General features: G+C 42.1%; 1 protein-coding gene across 2 annotated transcripts in view; it reads right to left on the bottom strand.

Annotated features, from left to right (window-relative positions):
• CPS1 (carbamoyl-phosphate synthase 1) overlaps window positions 1-20,452 on the bottom strand; it is a 123,197-nt gene that overhangs the window by 51,145 nt on the left and 51,600 nt on the right. For both annotated transcript variants that reach the window (XM_064452098.1, XM_064452099.1), the window contains 10 exons: window positions 19,044-19,121; window positions 17,412-17,510; window positions 16,622-16,717; window positions 11,778-11,967; window positions 11,055-11,212; window positions 10,168-10,296; window positions 7,482-7,626; window positions 6,884-7,094; window positions 5,598-5,796; window positions 3,245-3,421 (listed from right to left, as the gene is read on the bottom strand). In XM_064452098.1, the coding sequence (XP_064308168.1) occupies window positions 3,245-3,421; window positions 5,598-5,796; window positions 6,884-7,094; window positions 7,482-7,626; window positions 10,168-10,296; window positions 11,055-11,212; window positions 11,778-11,967; window positions 16,622-16,717; window positions 17,412-17,510; window positions 19,044-19,121 (1,482 nt within the window). The remainder of the gene's footprint in view (window positions 1-3,244; window positions 3,422-5,597; window positions 5,797-6,883; window positions 7,095-7,481; window positions 7,627-10,167; window positions 10,297-11,054; window positions 11,213-11,777; window positions 11,968-16,621; window positions 16,718-17,411; window positions 17,511-19,043; window positions 19,122-20,452) is intronic.

Below are 20,452 nucleotides of genomic sequence, written 5' to 3'. Positions count from 1 at the left end.
CTCAATTATTTCTTGTCCTGAGAGGTAATAAGCTGCTGACTTGAATAGCCTGCTTGATCACAAGCAGCAGTGAAAACGTCTAATGCACATCTTGCTCCTTCAGAGTAACCAGTCACTTACACACCAAATCTTCAGCTAGCACCCGGCACCCAACAGCCACTGCTCTTCCAAATGCCTGCAAAGAGAAGTCTGGGACCATTAGCATGGTCTCTGAGCACTGGCAATAACAAGGCTGGGCTTCTCACACATTTCTGGTTATAATACCGCTACGAGGCAACAGGTAAGGGGTCTCTCCCATCCTGATTCCTTAGTGCTTGGCGGGTAAGGTCACACTGCCACATTAGTGGGATGTGAGCAGGTCTTTCTTCTGCCCATCTGTTTTCACAAAGCACGTGCAGACTTGCATGTCTTGAGGATCTCCAACCTTCAGTCAGTGGTCCCTGAGCCACAGACACACACACACAGGTAGCATGACCACATATGCTTAATCTGCTTAGGACACTATTTAAAAAGTCCTAAGGATCTTCAAGGGACACTGAAAAAAACAAATGCCTTCCCTTCCTTAATCAGGGGAGGGGCAGAGAAAATAAACCATCTTCATCCCTGTGACACAAATCTGGAGACTAGGAGAGAAGAATGAGTTTGCAGACAGTTCTTACTCCCAGATCACCACACTACAGGGGCAAATCAGGAAAAGGCAGAAAATCCCTGTAGGATTTGATCAGGGGCCCTGGACAGCACTCTGATGGCTTTACTCTATTCAAATCTACAGGAAGGCGTACAGCCTGAACACACAGTGGATGAAGGGGGAGGGAGCCACAGCAGGACAGCGTGACTTCAGAGCCCTGGTCACCTTCAAGAGTGTCCCATCCAGTAGATGCTGGCCCCACACTGGGAAGCCAAAGGGTTTATAGGAGTGCCTTCACACTGTGAGTCAGGGAGCAAGCCTGGTCTCCAGGCCAAGCAATGGAGGGCAGCTCAGATGCTCATGTGTTGTCTCTAGGGCTGGTACCCTTGTTCCTTCAGTTTCATCCCTACATCTCAACAAAGGAAGTATTTAGCTGTCTGTGGACAGGAGCACAAGCGCTAACTAACATGTCTCTGGTGTGGACAACTGGGATACCAGGGTCCTGGTGTGAAACAGAGCATGGATCGAATCCACAGCAGAAGTCTTCTGAGGCCACTTGTATACAATTCGTAAGAGGGCCCAGAAAAGATCTGATACAACCTGAACAGTCCTGCTCATCAGTTACAGCCTTGCAGCACTTGGCCACTCTGGCCAAGGAACAAGTCTCATCTATTTCATCCTCTCCAAGTATCTTCTTTTACATTACAACAGGGAGTCCCAGTTACAACAGCAATAGCTCTGAATAGCAGCTGAACTGCCTTCCCTTTCACCTGCAGTTACTCTTTTCATCACCCAACAGACAAAGGAGGCAGAAAAAGTAAAAAGCCTTCGAGAGCTTTCTAGTGGAGCCAGGGGGGGAAGAGAAGACATACAAGGAAGCTCCATCCTATTCTAAACAAAGCTGAGGGCTAAGGGGGACTAACTGTTGGCTTTTAAATGTCAGCAAGCTGGAAAGGGATTTCTAGGCAGACAGCCCCAGCTGCCAGAAGTACCTCTTACTGATATTGCTTGCCTCAGTTATTAATGGGGACGAATTAGTGCACTGTGTCAGGCAGAGGTAGCTCTTTATAGGGAGAGATTAAGACTTTGATCTTGCTTTTTTTCAACAGCTCCCAGTGAAAATGCCACCAGCTGGGAACATACAGAGTGTTCAGTGGGACCCAAACTCACCTTCATCTTCTCAGATCCCCTGTGTTAACATGGGGCTGAGATTAACCTTTCATAAAAGCTCTCTGAGCCACTCAGAGAGACAAGAAGCAAGATTTTTCTCTCAGTCACAAGAAAAAGCTATAATAAAGACCAAGCACAGCTGCAGAAGGATGTTCTACACTTATGAAGACACACATTTCCCCAGCTTGAAAAGCGAGAGTCAACAGCTGGACAAGCCACACATTTATAGAACATCTTGTGGTTTTCATTCAGGCCATTTACAAGAGGAACAGCTATGTGAAAACCTTTTTAGAAACACAGCACAACCTCAGCTCCCCAAGCTCATGTGGAAGATGTAATGAGATGTATCTACACATGAGCTCAAAGGACTTAACGACTCCACCACACAAAGTCAGGGGCACAAAAAATAGTAAATGGGCATTCCCTGCCAAGAGGTTTGCAATCTTAAAAAAACCAACAGATAAGTATGAGCTATAAAAAGACAGCTGTCCCCTCCTCTTCATAGATAATATGGACAGCTGGACAAAGTAGCTGCAGCAAAATCAAAGTGTGAAATTGCACTTACCTTTTAAAGTGACTAACCCCACATTTACCATGTGATATACACAGGCAAACCATCATGGAGCCGAAGGAAGAAATAATTCCACAACCCTAGCTCCCCTTACAATAACAACCCCCATTACCCAGACACCTTGAAAGAAGTTATTTGTGTGACAGGAGAGGGGTTAAAAGAACACTAAGGGAAATTGAGCCTATTTCAAAGAACAGAGGATTTCCTGGATGCTAAATTTAACATAGAGTTTTAATTTTCTTTAGTTTCAAGCCCATACCAATGCAACAATTGCAAAAAGACACTGCTGTCACAAACTGCAACTTGCCATTCTTTATCATCCTTTGTTTCAGTTCTCAAGAGGATCTTCATTTTTTTTCTTTCCTCCCTTCCTACAAATTAATGGTAATCTGCAAAACTGGCCAACTTTGACACTTACACTAGTGTAAATCAGGGCTCAATATTAGCCAATATTTAGCAATTATATTATACGAACAAACGAAGGAAAGTGATCCAGGTCCCCACCAACACTCAGCTACAAAATTAAGTGCCAGGACGTGGGAATGCATCTGCTGCTGTATTCAGTGGGTATTGGCTAAGATTGTACCAAATGGCAAACACATTACCTGAATATAGAAGATGCAGGAAAATACAGATGTTTGCAGGAAAAATTGAAGTCATATACCCACCCAGCTATTATGTTCTACAGAGAAAATTACATGCAATAGAGAATGTCTGTACTTCAACAGCAAGGATCCTACACATGGTGGTCCCAGTGTGCTTAACAGAAGGAAGCAAGGGGGTGAAGAACACTCAAGCTCCTGCCACCTCAGCTGACCCAATCTGGTAGCTGTAATTCAAGGGACATAGGTCAAGGGCTTTCTATCTTTTGTTACCTTGGCTATTGCGTATATCCGAGTGCTGGATGGCTCAGAGAGTTCTTTCTGGAGATCTATGACGGCTGGCCAGGCTTTATTCATAGGCAGATGTGAAGTGAAGCCATCTACAGAGGGGTGGCACATTCTCAGGGCCTTTTGGAAGCTCTCTTCAAAAGTGCGTCCAATAGCCATGACCTGTAACGGAGAGCACTTCCACATTAGCTATGGTGAGCTGCTGCCCAGCTATCCCCTGAACACAGAGGAGTGCAAATTTAAACCATGAAGATAGACATACAGAAAGTATGGCCTTTGGACCTCCTCCCTAAGATAGTCCTGCTGGCTTTAAGACAGGGGCAGCTGACTGAGCCTTGGGAGTCCCACTTCTAGGCCTGACTCTGCCAATATTATCACCAGGGAGTCTCAGACAAGTGACTCCTGCTTTTGCCTCCCTATCTGTAAAATACAAGAAGCTGCTGCTCTCCTCTGTAAACTGCTTTGAAGCACTTTAGTAGATGGAAGCGTTATGCAGCAGCTTGGGTGTAGCAATACAGAAGGATGTTTCTGTTTAACAACCTGTTAGAGATAGAAACTCACAGTGGGAATTTTAAGGTTCAGAAGAAATCTGCTCCTCTTCCTTTAAATTACATTTAACAATGACTCTCCCTTGTGTGGGCTCTCTTAAAGGATTACTCCTCCTTGGCATAGTAGCACTGGGGTTTCCCTCCTTCAATCTTGACATCACATCTAATAAGAAAACAAGCCTTTCTCTGTGGAAACCTGTGAGGTAACAAAGCTTTTCTAAAATTTCTACATTTTTATTTCCCAGTGCAGTGAAACCCTAACAGCATAAAAATCTTCTCAAACACAATACTGAAAAATGTCAAAAGAAAAAAATAACATTGTTTCTTTCTTCTCACAGCTCCAGGCCGGCTGCCCAGCACAACAGAGCTCAGGAAAAACTAGGCCAGGCTAGACTGTTCAGTTCATAAAAATGCAGTAGGTGCTGCGATCTGGCTTCAAGTTCAGGCCTAGAGAGACGGCTGTCCCATACTAATAGAGACAAAGTGGCAAGAAGCTCTTTGTTTCAAAGACCACCTCTCCTACTCACAGGTCCTGGAGACAAACCGTTTTGCTGAGTACCTCCACCTGTGAACTGCACCCCTTCTGTTTCCCCATCGCTGTTTTGGTTCACCCCCCAGCAGCCATGGACCTGCACTGTTGAAGCACTGACTTTTCCTATACTTCCCACCTCCCTTTACCCAGCACTCTGACTTGAGAAGGAGAAGGGGTTCACACAGTTGTGCTTTTGTGATATATGACCACTGGAAGGAGTCGATACTTCCTCCTGCAAACGTGTATGGCCAGGAAGTGTTTACAGCTGATGGCGCAAAAGGCAACTGTATTTAGGAACCCCAGCTCTAAAGAACAGTCCAAAAACCCACAAGCAGAGAGGATTAATATCAGTAAGCTCTGAAAAAAAACCAACCTCCAAACCCTCATTGCCATTAAAAGCCAAAAATGCCACTGGAAAATCAAGGTCTAAGTAATTCTTCCAGCTGTGATGAAGTCTTGTTGTCTGAGCAAGGTAGAACTGATGTTAGGGAGCTCTCACATGTCAAAATAATCTAATAAAATAGCCACTCGAAAAGCATTAGGAAAAAAAGGCAGATGAAAAAATACACAATTAGTTATTTTGCTTTGGTAGCTGATATGTAATTAACTAATTAAGTGGGTAATCTACCCATTTTGCTTCATCTCTCTCCTCTTAAACATGGTCTGAAAACGCTGTTATCGTCTCAGACACCTTAAAATCAGTGTTTAAAGTTACTCTGTCATGTTCCAGATGTAAGAGACTTAATCACTAAGAGAATTCAAAACTTCAACACAAGATTCTAGGTTGTGTTTGGATTTCAAAAGTAGGAGTAGGCTGAGATTAGGCATATGGTTTTAACAGAGAGGACAAATAACTATGGGAACAACTGAGAGCTGTGGCTCATCAGCATCACTGAAAACCTTAAGAGACTACAACTCCTGAAGTTATACTCTAATTAACCACCACTACAGAACCCCAAACAAGAAATAACTCAGTGTCCTGTAGTGAGTGTTAAGAATTAAGTCAACCTCGGGTTATCCAAAGTGGTCTCTTCCCTTAGGATTCAAACCATTTATGAATCTGCACTGTGATATCCAAGATTACATAGTCCTAACGCATTTCAATCAGTTATAGTACTGGATAAAAATCATTTGAGCTGAACAAATATCTTCAAAAGCCATTAGGTCCCTGAAGATAGATATTCTGAAGGTTTCCAAGAATGAGAAATAACTTTCCCAAGTGGTGGAATGGAAGGGAAGGAGAGAGTCTTGCACGCACCTCTCCCACGCTCTTCATGGAGGTTCCAATCCGGTTGGTTGTATGCTGAAAACGGTCCAAATCCCAGCGGGGTATCTTCGTAACGATGTAATCCAGGCTGGGCTCAAAGAAGGCAGAGGTTTTTCCTGTCACCACGTTCTTGATTTCTGGCAAGGGGATCCCCAAGGCAATCTTGGCAGCAACGAATGCTAATGGATACCTGCCACAGAGGAGAGGTAGAGAATGGTAAAGTGGGAAGTACTTTGCTTTTGCAGATGCCAGGAGTGGATCAAATAACACAGATGTGTGGTGATTTTTCCCTCCTCAACACAATGGAAGGTTACTGTGCTCAAGCACAGCAGGGTCCGTCCAGCTTCCTACCCTAACACATTGCAGAGCTACCTACCTAGGTCTGGGACTTGTTTTACTCTCTGCAAAGCCAACGTTTTCAGTATCTGTCACACTCACAGTAAGACCACATAAACAGATATGTTTCACTCATGTCTGTCATCCAAAAAGGAAACAATCAAACACCCACTGTCCAACATCATGGCTTATCTCCAGTCTGCTATGGCACTTCAACAGCCACAAGAGTTGTTGAGAACTGCAAATTAGAGATTAATTTGTGCCTCTCAACAGCTTCTGCAAAGTGCAATTAAGAAGCCAATTTTTAAACAGCCTGCTCTGACCATCCTTATCTTGATTAGTTTAAGATTAGCCAACAAAACAAAGGCAGCTAGCAATGCCATTTGCATCAATCTGACAGACAGCTCATTAGTAACTGTGTCCTCTGGGTCCCAGACATGATTTGCAGGCAACATATGGATACAGTGGATATGCTTTGTAAGGACAGCTATTAGGCTCCCCCCCACACACCTCCTGGGAGTTTTTCCATTTGTAGTAACAGCATCATCAGGCTGGAGTGGACCTGGAGGGCTCACTAACCCCTTCTTCCATCTCCCAGCAGGACCAACTCTCCAAGGGTCAATCCTAGCAGATGCTGATAAGAACTGTTCTTAGAAGCTTCCCGTGCAGAAACCTGCACCTTACTGACCTGACTGCTCCAGAGCTCTCCCTAACAGCCAACTTCAGTCTTCCTTGCTGCAAATTAAGCCTGTGCCTCCTTGTCTTAAGTGCATGGAGAACAGATGCAAGAACTCTTCTTCCCTGCAACTGTCACTTATGTATTTAAATAATACACTGACCCAAGTGCCTGACCATAATTCTCTCTTTCTGTTCTTCTCCACTCAGTTTTTGTTTATTCATTTGTTTGTTCTGGTATTTTGGGTTTTTTTAAATCATCTTACCCTGTCGCCTTGGAAGCCAAAGCTGAACTTCTCGAGAGTCTGGCATTAACTTCAATGATGTAGTACTCCAGGGAAGTTGGATGCAGAGCAAACTGGATATTACACTCTCCCACAATGCCCAAATGTCGAACAACTTTGATGGCACGATCCCTCAGCATCTGAAATTCCTCATTAGTGAGTGTCTGGCTTGGAGCCACTACAACAGAGTCCCCTGTTTGTCACGAGGTAGCAGAGAAGGAAAATGACAAGCAGTTCAGCAGCAGTAAATTCTAGCCACACAGGTCACTTTTTTTGCTAACCCATTGCTAGTAATGAAGTCACCACAGACATTCAAACCCGTGGATGCACAATTGATGGAAGGCACAGCTATACGCCCAGAGTTGGACAGGCCAGTCAATCTTATAGAAGACAGGATCATAGGGGTAGGTTTAGCCTAACAATATCTGTTTCACATGCTAACTGGCTGTATCCAAGACCTGAAGAGTATTTCTAGAGCCTGCTTTATTAATCATGAAACTATGTCAATAACAGCAGGCAGAAGGGTACTGGATAAAACCTTAGAGCTGTTTCCAGTGAGCCACTCTGTGCCCCAGCCTACCTGTGTGGACTCCCATAGCATCAATGTTTTCCATATTGCAGACAGCAATACAGTTATCAGCAGCATCTCTCACAACTTCATACTCTATCTCCTTCCAGCCAACAACTGACTTTTCCACCAGAATTTGCTTAGTCATTGCAAACGCCTGGGAATGTGTCAGGGAAAATGAACAGTGAAAAAGAAAACCTTATTAGAACATGTTCCATATTTAAGACTTCTGTGGCTTATCTCCAGGCATCCCAGACCAACAAGAAAATTGAAAGATGAAGATAAGCAAAGTTCACAGCACCGATGACAAGCATTTTATATTTCTCTTTTTCTTTTTTTTTCAAAAATGCATTAGTTTCATATGAAAGGCACAGAAAATATTTATGTGATCTGATGGGAAAAAAGGTAGAAGGTAGGGCATGTGAGCTTGCAATGGCATATAAAAAACAAATCGGAACATAAAAATATCTAAGGCTTCAATCATGAAACAGACACATGCTTTTGTTTATGTATGTGGGCAGCACCATGGACTTCAATAGAACTCTGCAGAAAGCTAAATGACTATGTGATGGGAAGCGTGGGTGCCAGCAAACACTATGTAACTAATAGCACTAATAATGCTGGTTATCATTGGCATACTAACCAGAAGCAAGATGTGTGATTTATTCTTAAACTAATCTTGAAAGCACTCCTCAGCACAAGAGACAGAAATGAAAAATATAGTTTGTTGGTAAATGAGCATAATCTAAATGAATAAATGGTCTTAATATTAGCAGATAGAAAACATTAATCAATTCTTGCTTAAAACCCTAGAAAGAAACAGGCACATTATCAATCCATCCTTTATCAAAGCTTCTTGTTTTAATGCTGCCCATGAATCAGTTTTCAGTCTGGTCCCCTCTGTAGTTAGCTCAAGCTGTTATTCAAATGTTGCCCTCAGCTCAGTTGCCAAACTCACATTAAAAAAAAAAAAGGAAAGAAAGAAAAGAAAAACAGGCACTGAATTTGTGATGATATAGCAGGAAATCCTAACCACACTTGTAAAACAATCTGCGCTGCTCCTGTGTTACTGTCTATTGCCTTCTTTCACTCAAAAAGAGCAGACTTGGGAGATATGAAATCAAGGCCAGACTACGTGAACTAGCTGTGCTATGAAACATCCATAGGTGTTCAGTTATCTGAATTATATACAATTCAGAGTCCAGTGACTGAAAATCCAGTTTGCAGAATTATTACAGATCATCTGCAAAACTGAAAAGAACATAGTTTCTGCTGGGCTGTGGAAATGAGCATCCAAAGTTGGGCTAATTCAACAAGACCCAAATTGGTTTTCACTGTAAATTTTGAGATATTGTTATCTACTCAAAATGCTGAAGCTCTTTTAGTATAATTTTTGAGAAAATGAAAACATTTACTCAGAAAGTGAAGCAGAATCAGACTTCTGGTAGAAAGAAAGGAAAGTTTCAGAAAGATTAAAAATTTCCTCAAAATATGAACTGCCCCACTCCTAGAATTTTACCGATAATAAGGTGTTTATAATAAGCAGCTGTTTTACGGATTTCAAGGAAAACCGGAGATGTTCAAAAGCACTTTTTTAAAGAAGCACCAAGAAATGCTGATCAAAACCAGGTTTTCCTACTGAAAAATGTTTTGATATAAACACTTCAGACAGCTGCACTCCCAGGGCTTCTGAATGAATTTCTGTATCCTCGAAACACAGACCATGTGTGAGCTCGGCCAAGCAAAATGTTTCCGACCTCAGCCATCAGTTGTAAGATTGGGTTACGGCACCCACCGCCTCCTCCTACATCTGTCAGTCCTGTCCACTGAGCCTCCCTGTGACAGACACTGCCTGAGCAGATGTTTGTTCAGCGCTAAGCACACTGGACCCAAAGTCTGTTTGCATGACAGCAGTTTGGAGAAATATAAAAATGTCATATTCGCATACAACTCTTACTGGCATCAGCAGTATTTTCTTTCTAGCAATACATGAAAGATAAAGAGGTTCAGCAAATCAGGAACAGACAAAACCAATAATTTTAGAAACCGATTTGTAGATACTTATTTCCTAAAATTCTGCATTTTTGCCAAAGAAAAAAGCTTTTGTTTTGTTTTCCGCAATTATCTGTTTACTTTTCACAGCAAATCTATAAAAAACAATCTGCGATTTCCGACAGAAAAAGAGCTGTGTCTTCCTAGCCAGAGACAGCTGGTGGATGTCAAATTATGAAGTGTCGTCCCATTAAATCTCTACATGACTTTTTGACCTAGCAGAAATACTGTCTTTAGACAGAAACACAGCAGAGGCCCAAGCCTCCCAGCTCTTCTGTCCCTAATACTACATCATCACTCAGCACTTTGAATGTTTCAACTTCCTTGACATCTTTCATGTGCCATTTACTCCTGAAAGTAGGTGAACACGGTTCACTATGTTTCTTTTCAGAGCAAAATTGCTGTAACACTTGCTCAGATTATGATTTGTTTCTCAATAATTTAACGGATCTGTCATTTAACAATTTTCATTACCCAAGTCAGCAGAAATTATGAAAAGAGGGCATTAGAAGGAATCATGATAATGTTTTACAGATAAGATTAAATGCAGGGTATGTACAATTCCAGTGTCTGTAACTATTAGAAAAATATCTAAGAAAATCAGATGTCCAGACTCTATTCCCAGAGCCTGCAATTACAGACGTACCTTCGTACCAAGGTCCAGCAAACTTTCCTTATCAGGACATATGCCTGACCCTAGACCACCAAGGGCATAAGCAGAACGTATCATGACTGGGTAGCTAATCTTTTCAGCTGCCTGCAGAGCATTTTCAATCTTAAAGGAGATAAGAACACATTTCAGAGATATGATAACAAATAAGATTAATAAAGTCCTCAACTCTGGTTACACGGTTAACTGGAAATCCCACCAATAAGACACTAAGCTGTCTGAAGATAAAATGAAAAGAATAAAAGTTGGATTTGTAACATTGCTTTGTTCTGCCAAACAGCAGAAAACTGGAACATGGACTGAAGGAGGTGACTTCTGTCCTTAGGTATTTGCAGACTTCCTTGCTGACTTTCCATGGACAATGTCCTTACTCGGTCAGTCTTCACAGACTTTAGCACGAAATAACCCCTCTGACAAACATCCTGGTTTAAGATCTGTTTAGTTCCCTCCAAACTCAAAGAGGCCTTCCCATTGAACCCATTTTTTGTTTTCACACTCCTGTCCTTTTTGATGACCTGAAAACCTAAGTCCAAAATGGCTTGAGCGAGGTTTGTTTGTTTTTTAAAAAGTACCACTGAGATGTTATATATTTTTGTGCTGCAGCATAGAAGTCACCCAACCTAATTCAGTTTTCTTGTCAATAGGTAAATTAGCTTAGGCTTTCCAATTGCTTAATTGCATCTTCACTCATTCTAAATCATGGTGAAACAGCATCAACCACTGTGGAGTGCTGATGAAAGCACACAAGCTGTAGTATCTGCAGTTGTATTCAGCTTTCATTCAACAAAACGAGAAATTTTTTTTTTAATAACTCAAAAGGGCAACAGTAACAGCAATTGTATCTTCAAAATTGTCTGATTTACCGATTCCACTGCAAAGCTAGGAGCAATCTTTTCATTTAGCTCAGTCAGTTTATCAGAAAAAAGCTTTCTATCCTCTGTAGCCATGATGGATTCAACTGATGTACCTAGGACCTTCACGCCATACTCCTGTAAGACTCCTTGCTTGAAAAGTTCCACTCCTGCAGAGCAAACACAGCCATAGTTTTGAGGACTGATGGTAGATGAAGAAGAAAGTATTCCGAAGATATCTGACTAGCTGACAACTTGTCTGGTCTCATCAACAGCTAATTTTATTATTCTTTATCAGTATTAGAACTCAGAACCACAACACAAAAGTTTCTGTCCTAAAAATCTATGAAACCTGGGACTATTTGTAAAGTTACAGCTTGGCCATCACCTGCAACACGGTTGGATACTGTTGCAAGAAGCTAAATGAAGCTAAGGTTTCCTTTTCATCTTTTCTCAAGGTGGTCTGAACATCCTCAATTCAGCTATGATAACTAAAACTTGAGCTGCAAAGCAGGATATATGAATTACTTTAAAGCATCAAAACCAGCAATTAGATGTTACGTTCACAGCTTAGCAATTACTCGCTCCACCATGGCCAGTATCTTTGCCTGTATCACTTAGTAACCTGGGCAACATATGAGGCACATGGGTCTTGCATGCCTGCACAAGTAGAGTCAGCTGAACACACGGTGAAAACCATGAATTTGCCTGCCAAGGTGCCTGTGTTGTACTCACCACAGTTGAGAGCAGTCTGGCCACCCATGCCCAGAATTATTCCATCAGGACGCTCTGCCTTGATGACCTCTGTGACAAACTGTGGAGTGATGGGGAGGAAGTAGACAGCATCAGCCTGCTTTAAGCCAGTCTCATTGGTCTGCACTGAAGCAATATTGGGATTCATAAGGACGATTTTCACATTTTCTTCCTGAAAAAGGAAAATCTCCATTAAAAGGAGGCGTATTTGGAAAAAGAGCTAACAGCAGCAAGGAGAGAGGAGGTTCAATAAGCAATTCACCACAGCACAACTTAGAAAGCCTGGTTCCTTATGTACTCTCCTATAAGGAATTTCTCATATCTTGTACCAGGCCGAGCTAATCCCAATTCTTTACTTTTGTGCCTCTGCCTGTCTGTGAATCTTGAGGGAATGGAAATTCCCACCTGATTCAGAAACTTGGTTGAAATTATTTAACACGTTTAGGAGTACATAGGGGAGACAGGAACAAACTCCAGCATAATCATGTCTGTATTCTGTTGGAAGCCAGATTAAAAGTGACAAAGCAAAACCAAATTTAATCAAAAAACAATCTTTTCTTGCCAAGCAGTAGGTCTTTGATCATGGGTATCCAAGTATTTCTCAGATTTTTCTACTGACTAGTAACAGTACAAGCACACATTTTTTGCACTGACTTTCCATAAAGATACTTTAATTTTCCTGGTGTTATCACTTAAAAAAATCTTGTCTCATAACCTTTTTACTTGATATTGCACATACTAAAAGACAAATTCTGCCTCTATATGCAAGGCAAAGCTTAGCCAAAACTTCACACCGTTCTTCCTCTGTCACAGATGAGAAATTAAGATAGAGTGATAATAAAGCTTATCTGTTTCCTGGTATACCAATGAGAGTTTTGCGACAGACAGAAATTCACTACAGTTTGCTCAGTAATAGAAAAGCCTGAGTCAGAGCAGGGCAGATCAACTCTCCTCACTCTTAAAATTTTAGTGTGTAATGAGGAAGCCAACCAAGTTTTGCTAAAAACAATGAGACAGAATGTGGCCAAACCTAAAAACCACGTCAACCACAAGCAGATGAAAAACAATCTATTACTGCTTTTTTGAAAAGGTGGACTGGGAAGCGCAAAGGCTGTAGTCTCATTTTTACGGGAACTCATTCTGATCTCCATCAACTTCTTGTAAGGCAATAAACGCCTACAAACAAACCAACCATTTGCAAACAGTGCTAATTATAGATGCAAAATACATTTTGAGAGAAAGATCTGCTTTATAGAAGTTGTGGAGGTTAAGAAACAATAATGAAGGCTCTTATTAAAAACAGGATTTAAAAAAGAGATAAAAGAAATGGGAAGAAGGTCGGCAGACTAAGTCAGCCATTTCCTCAAGCAAATGATATGGAAGTGTTGTTGGGACCAGTACAGAAATTGTTATTTTTCCCCAGATCACAATAAATATGAAAATACCATATGGTTTTCCTGTGTTTGTTTAAAATTTGTGATTGCTTGACCCATTGGTTTGGGGAACAAATATATAGCTCACCTGCAGCAGTGGGAATCTCACTCAAAGCTCTGACTGCTCAGTTTGGGTATTGGATAACATTTCTTCTCCTTCCTTTGATAACTTAAAATACTGCCTTAAAGACTGGCTGTAAATCTCTGCTGACCTTTTCTTCCTCCTGAAAAGCTGAATTTTTGTTGCTGTTGTGATTTAACCCCAGCTGCAACTAAGCACCACGCAGCCACTTGCTCACTCCCCTGCGGTGGGATGGGGGTAGAATTGGAAGAGTAAAAGTGAGAAAACTCATGGGTTGAGAAAAGAACAGTTTAAATGGTAACGCAAAAGCTGCGCATGCAAGCAAAGCAAAGCAAGGAATTCATGCACTACTTCCCATCGGCAGGCAGGTGTTCACCCATCTCCAGGAAAGTGGGCTCCATAACACATAATGGTTACTTGGGAAGACAAACGCTGTAACTCTCAATGTCCCCCCTTCCTCTGGTTGATACGCTGAGCATGACATCATATGGTGCGGGATATCCCTTGGATCAGTTGGGGTCAGCTGTCCTGGCTGTGTCCCCTCCCAACTCTTTGTGCACCCCCAGCCCACTCACTGGTGGGGTGGGGTGAGGGGCAGAAGAGACCCTTACTCTGTGTCAGCACTGCTCAGCGATAGCGAAAACATCCCTGTGCCATCAACACTGTTTTCAGCACAAACCCAAAACACAGCCCCATACCAGCTACTATGAAGAAAATTAATTCTGTCCCAGCCAAAACCAAAACATTAACTGAAGCACACTTTCCTTGGAAATGTGTGGAACATGGAAGGAAAAGGAGAGATAAAATCCTTATGAAAAATATTGCGGATTTAGACAAACCACCCCATACTGCGTAGTTTTCATGGCGGTGCTGAAGAAAAAGGGTAGATCTCTAACCAAAACATTCTTCTCTAATAAATGTATTCAGAAACTCATAGCTGTAATTCTATTGTAATGAATGGGGGAAGGAGAGGTGTATCACTTTCTAGCAACCTGGATAGCTGTAAATCTCAACCCTTTCCTTCTACTTATCTGGGGCAAAGTGTCTTAAGGAACAGCTAGGAGTGATGAAGAAGATAATTAATTGAGAGGATTAATGCTTACTGTGCAAAGAGAGACACAATGTATCACACTGTTTGGTATGCTGGATTTTAATCCACTTGCTGTTTTGCCCTTGCAACCCTTTCCTTCAACTCCTGCCTTTTTCATTTTTTATAAGCACACAGCACTCTGTGCAATGGCCACCCAACCTGATTGGAGATCTTTGTTACAACTTAATTAAAACAGTGAATTAATAATACTCCAGGAGGGCTCCATTCCTCTTTGTGTGTAATATCCACCTGTATTCAGACCAGTTGGGAGAATCCCCACAGCAAGTAATCCAGGAGGTTTTTTTCAGATGACCACAAGCCAGTCTCTGTTGTTCACAGATGCTTCCAGGTCTCGTTCTGCAGAGGATGTTCCTGCCTTTGATGAACATTCTTGCAAATACAAATTCACTGACTAGGGAAGTCCCAGCTCCACAGGGTTTTACTCTTTAAGAGTCACCCATTTAACTGCATAGGACTGAATATTAACAACAGCATCTTCTTATAATAAATCGGAATCCAACAGACTGAGAAAAACAGCAGTGCATAGCAGAATGAATCAGAATATCCAGCAGTGAGAATACATATTGACTATTTATTTTTAAAAAAATAGTAGGAGTCTGAGGGGGAAGAAATCTCTCTTGTCTCCTGCTAATTGTCCCTGTTCTCTCCCACCCATGCTCTGCAGCTTTCACCTGGCAGCCGCTGACCAACTGCCTTCTCTCCTGCATGCAACTGTAAATCACTCTGCCAGAAGCAAGGTCAGGAAATACAAGCACTGCCACTGGAATGGCTGATTAGCCTGCAGATCCGAGCAGCTGGCTGGTGGCCACAGGAAGGGAAAGGGCACTGTGGGACATCAAGCCAGGGAGATTTATCATTAAACCCCCCCCACTTTCTTTCACAAACTGGAGCTGTCTGAAAGACAAAAGAGGGAAAAAAACCCCAGAGAGAGAGATGCCTCCTTTCCCACTCAGGTCATTACCTGCACTCACCAACTCTGGGATCCTCCACTCCTAACTTGTTTGTTACAAAGTAACAACAAAAACTTCTTTTTTTCTTGATGACATGGCCACTTCAAACTTATAGCCAACAATAGCAATACAGGACACAAACAAAGCACACACAATACAAGATGTGTTGTAACACTGGGACCATCCCAGAGCAACTCCAGATTATATCAGATTATATTTAAGATTCCTGTAACTGATTTTTTCCTTCCCTGACTCCAGGGTCAGCAAAGGAGTAGAATGGCCCTGACATCAGAACAGCCTCAGAGCTGCTCACAATCATCACCTCATCTGAAGGCAGCTGCTACATCTGTGCTGAATCAGTCAGATTGACATCTAAAAGCTCTCCTCCTTCTTCTAGGGGCCCAGGTAACTGTTACATTACCAATAACAACCGCATCACAGGAATACTGCCATGAGCTTTCCCCCAACACCCTTTCTAGGTGTTTTGCACTTCTGCAGCATGAAACAGCCAGAATGAGTTAGACCACAAAACCCACCATGTGAGTGCACTACACAGGATGCTTCAGCACAAGCACTGTTTTCAGTGCCTGCATTTATCAGGCACGTACAGAAGTAGACATGCATTTTTGTTTGCTTCAGAATAATACAGCTCTCCAAGCTTCAGAAAGGGAATATCAGAAACCAGGTAGTAAGTTTACTGGACAAAATTCATCCAAAGGAAGGACTTTTAATTAATTCCTTTCAAGATTATGAATCTATTCTGGAAATAAAACTTGGTACATATGAACTTTAAAAAGTTCATTCCATTTAAAATAAATACCATTCAGAAATACTGCCTTGAGATGGCGTTCAAAATCTTGTGTAATTCTTGACAGCAGCCAACCGTTCAGCTGCTGTTATTACTTGTCTACCTTGCAGCATGTTGGCATATCACAAAAGTTTCAGTAAGTTCAGCTCAGGTGTAGCTGACCATACCCCTCCTCTTCATTTCCACTCAATACGACAAGCCTGGAGTGACCAGTCACACAAACTGCTTGAAGACTGCAATAGAAACCTCAAAAACGGCTCTCTTCAGAAGGTAGTTCTCAGTGGTTACATCATTCAACCAACAAATTCACAAACAAAAAGCATCTAAATTTCCCTACAGCCATTTATTCTCACCAGCTCCCCTGCCCCAGCGATACTACAGTTGGATGATCATAGGTAACTGTGAGGTACATGAGGTTAGTATTTTCAGAGTATCCTCTCACCTTCATGGCTTTCACAGCCTGGGATCCAGAGTAATCAAATTCCCCTGCCTGACCGATCGACAGACCCCCGGATCCTAGAATGAGAACTTTGGAGACCTAGAAGTGTCAAACAGCACGAAAAAAATGAGTCCCATGGTAGTGGATGTTGAAATGAACAGAGACTGTGCACCACTGAACAGCCTCAAATTACAAAACATAAGTTCTAAAAAGAGAATAAAAGTCACCTCCAAAGGTTTTATTTCTAAGAATATTTCTACTGGACTTCTCCCATATACCTCTGGTTAGAGAAACGCATGACTTATGCATAGGGCACACAATAAACATGTTAATTGTATCATGTGCTTACAGACAACCATGTCTTGCTTTGGCTGCCCACAAAGTCCAGCTGCCTTCTCAGATAGCAAAACTGTATGAAATTCAGCTCACGCTAGGAATTTCAGACTTATTTGCTAAGCAACAGTGCATCAACATTATGCTGCTGGCACAAAATCTCATGGCCATATTATCCCAGGGCACCTCATACACTGCTATGAGAGTACTTTTCTTGGGAGAAATACAAAGAAAAATACATGAAACATCAGATTTTAAACTTTCTCAGAGAGAAGGGTGTTAGTTACACAACAGATGCCTGATGACTGTGAGACAGGCAGCTGACAGGCCTTTTGTAAGGGAAGCCTCCTTTGACTTCCATGGTCAGCTTTCTGTGCCATTCTGTACTGTGGGTTCAGTAGGAATTAACAAGCTCCTAACCTCACTGACAGGTATGAATAATGAGTATCTATGCACTGACCTCCACTCTGGAAGCTGTTGCTCCAGCCTTGGGCAGGACCGAGGAAATGGTAGTGCCTTTCCCTCTCTTAACCAGTGAAATAAATGAATCAAACAGGAACTAGGAAAAATAAGCACATGTATTTAATTGCCAAAGTAGAATTAAATAAATACCAAACAAAGACGGAAAAAACCAGGCCATTTGTGAGCTCAAGCGATCAGCTCTGCTCTGCTGCCTTCAGAAGGTAGATTTACACCATCAGAACAGAGGATCATTATTTGTAATTTATTTAACAACTTTGACATATCTGACAAAGCTGTATTGAAGAAAGTGAGGTCATATCAGGAAAAAAAAACACATATCAATCATGTCTGTATGCTCTGCTTGTATATGGCTGGCAGTGTAATGAATGAGCATGCATTAAAAACTAAAATACAGAAGACCATACACTTAACTAGCTCAAGGGAACCATCTGCAATGGAGCCTGCTACAAAGCTGGGATCTGAACAGGTATATCTAAACATTAGTTCTGCTAAATCAGTATTGTCCTTCCAGAGGAGATCCCAGAGCAGCTGTGAGAAAAGTGTTCTCCAGCCAGGCCAGGCAGGGGAAGCAGAATGAGCACCGCTGGCATGCAGGCAGCTGCACATGGTGGGACAGGCTCCCCACCTGACCCCACACTTGCAGAGCTTCTGTCCACACGGCCCCTGAAACTGGCTGCTGAGAACCACCTATGATAGGAGTATGTATGAGTCCTGCAAGCCTAGCAGGATAGGCGCTATGTTATCAAACCAGTCTCAGCAGTGGGAGTGCATAGACTTGGAAAAGACACAGCTGAGGGCTATTTTCAGTTCTCTGAGATTCACTAGTCAATCAGATAGCTCAGAAACTTCTTGATATCAAGAGATTTACTTGCAGGTTTAATCAACATCATCAAATTAAGATTAAAATAAGTTCTTCTATGTATTCTTCCATCTTCCTCTCTCAAGAAATGCTAAATAGTTTATTTATGTTCAGACATGCATCCTCTGCCTTCCACACCTGCTGTTGCTGCTTAGTCATAGTCTGTGACTACGCAACCAGTTGTTACAGAATTTTTGCAAAGTCACAGATGGGGGATTAAAATTTCATTTCACTTAGGAGAACCAGAGTGAAGAAGTGTGAATCCATTTACATAACTCTACAGTAATTATAAAATTTGAAAGTGGAACTAAAATGTATTAGAAAATTAATTATTTTATTACAAAGCATCTGGCTAGTATTTTTTTCTGTTAAGATAAAATCATTTTCCTTTTGTAATCACCCCAGGTACAAGAGATTTGGGCCTGATCCTGCAAAGGCTTAAGCACTTCAGTAACTTCCAACACACAAATAATCCCACCAGGAGTCAAAGCATAACATCACATGAATGGAATCATTGATCCAAAGCACACAGAAGTCAATAGATGCCTTGCTGCTGATTGTAATTAGCTTTGGATGAAGCTAAGCAGATACAAGCCTATGCAAGACTGGGCCCTCTGTTAGGATCCTGACATCTCCAAAACCAAGATTTAGGACCACCACGAACATAAAGAGACTTGTCACTGTAGCTGATACATATCTGCACTCCCTAGGCCGTCTGAAAGCAAGCCCAGATCAACTCTCATACAATACCTCTGTGTCTCTTGGCCCAGGATTTGCATCTGGGTAGAACTGTGCTGTGAAAATTGGTCTGGTCTCATGCATAATGCCCTGCAGGAATAAAAACAATTGTCTTAGACACCTCCTTGCAAGTGGGCTAGAGAACAGAAAGCCACACCTTTCCCCTGTAAGCACTGAAGGCCAAAGGACTGGGGTGTTTCTAGGAGCTGCCAAATTTACATCCATTTCATTCCCAGTCTTCAAACAATGTTGTATCTGAGGAGTCATTGAGCCTCTTGCTCTTCTGCTAACACTCCAATGCCTGTATAACCCACTGAGCTGTGCGTGGATGAGAGGCACAGTGGAGACATCACTTCCACTACAACAGCAAACACTGCTAAATTGTAACCACTTAACAGAGCAGACAAGCTAGTCTCCCTCCAGGGGTAAACCTGGACCAGACAGCGAAGAAAAACATACATGGCAAGAAAAGATCATCTTGGACAAGGCTGTTACGGAATGAAAGGTTTTACCATCCTGATCTGTTTGGTTCTGTTATAGGAGAGATGGATTTGGGTCACGCTCTTTACTTCCATAACTCGCTTTAAATACTGACACGGGGCCTTGCATATGATCTCTGCCCTGCATGGTTTTGACGCCTGTGATGAAGTGGAACCACTGCTGTGGACAAACAATAGCTATGAAGGACCTAAGCTGAGTTTGGAGACAGTTCTTGTAGTTTCAGAGGAGCCCTGAAAAACAGCCTTCTCATTGCCATGGCCTGACAGCACCAAGCAGCACGGTGCATCGGGAGACTACCCTGTAGCTGTCATTGCTTATGGCCCCTGATTCCAGATGGAAATAGAGAGGTCCCTCAAGAGGGAACCCAGGAAAAAGTAGTTCTGATACAACCTGCTTCCTTTAGGAACGGACAAAGGAGTCCCAACAGCTCCTATAGAGCAACAATGCCATCCAGAGCTGCAGAGTGGGATGCTGGCATAGGATAGGGATGAGAGATGAGCTACTGACCACAGCTGACCCATTACAGTATGAGTTTCTGCCCTCAGAATAAAGCATGTCATCAGATTGTCACATTTGCCCTGAATGCTCATGTTACTTCTAGTTACATATAAATATATTTTTAAAATATTCACTCCATAGCTTGTCAGTATTTTGAAACTTGTGTTGACACTGTCCAGCTGCAATGGGTTAGGTCAGTCACAAGAAATGTTTTTTTTCTCTTTCAATCAGAAGAATGCAACATACTGCACATGAGAGCCCATCCAACCCTATTCCTGTTTGTGCATCCCATGCTAAACAACATTGCTCCTTGACCCTCTCCATCTATGAAGGTTTAGGAGACTGATGCTGCTTTGGGGCTCACAGAAATGGTCCTTTAGCTCACATAAAAGAATGTCATGCTTCTAGATCCAGAAGTCTCA

This window comes from Phalacrocorax carbo, chromosome 5, assembly GCF_963921805.1.
Source record: "Phalacrocorax carbo chromosome 5, bPhaCar2.1, whole genome shotgun sequence".
NCBI lineage: Eukaryota > Metazoa > Chordata > Aves > Suliformes > Phalacrocoracidae > Phalacrocorax > Phalacrocorax carbo.
This window is presented reverse-complemented; position numbering and strand designations above follow the sequence as displayed.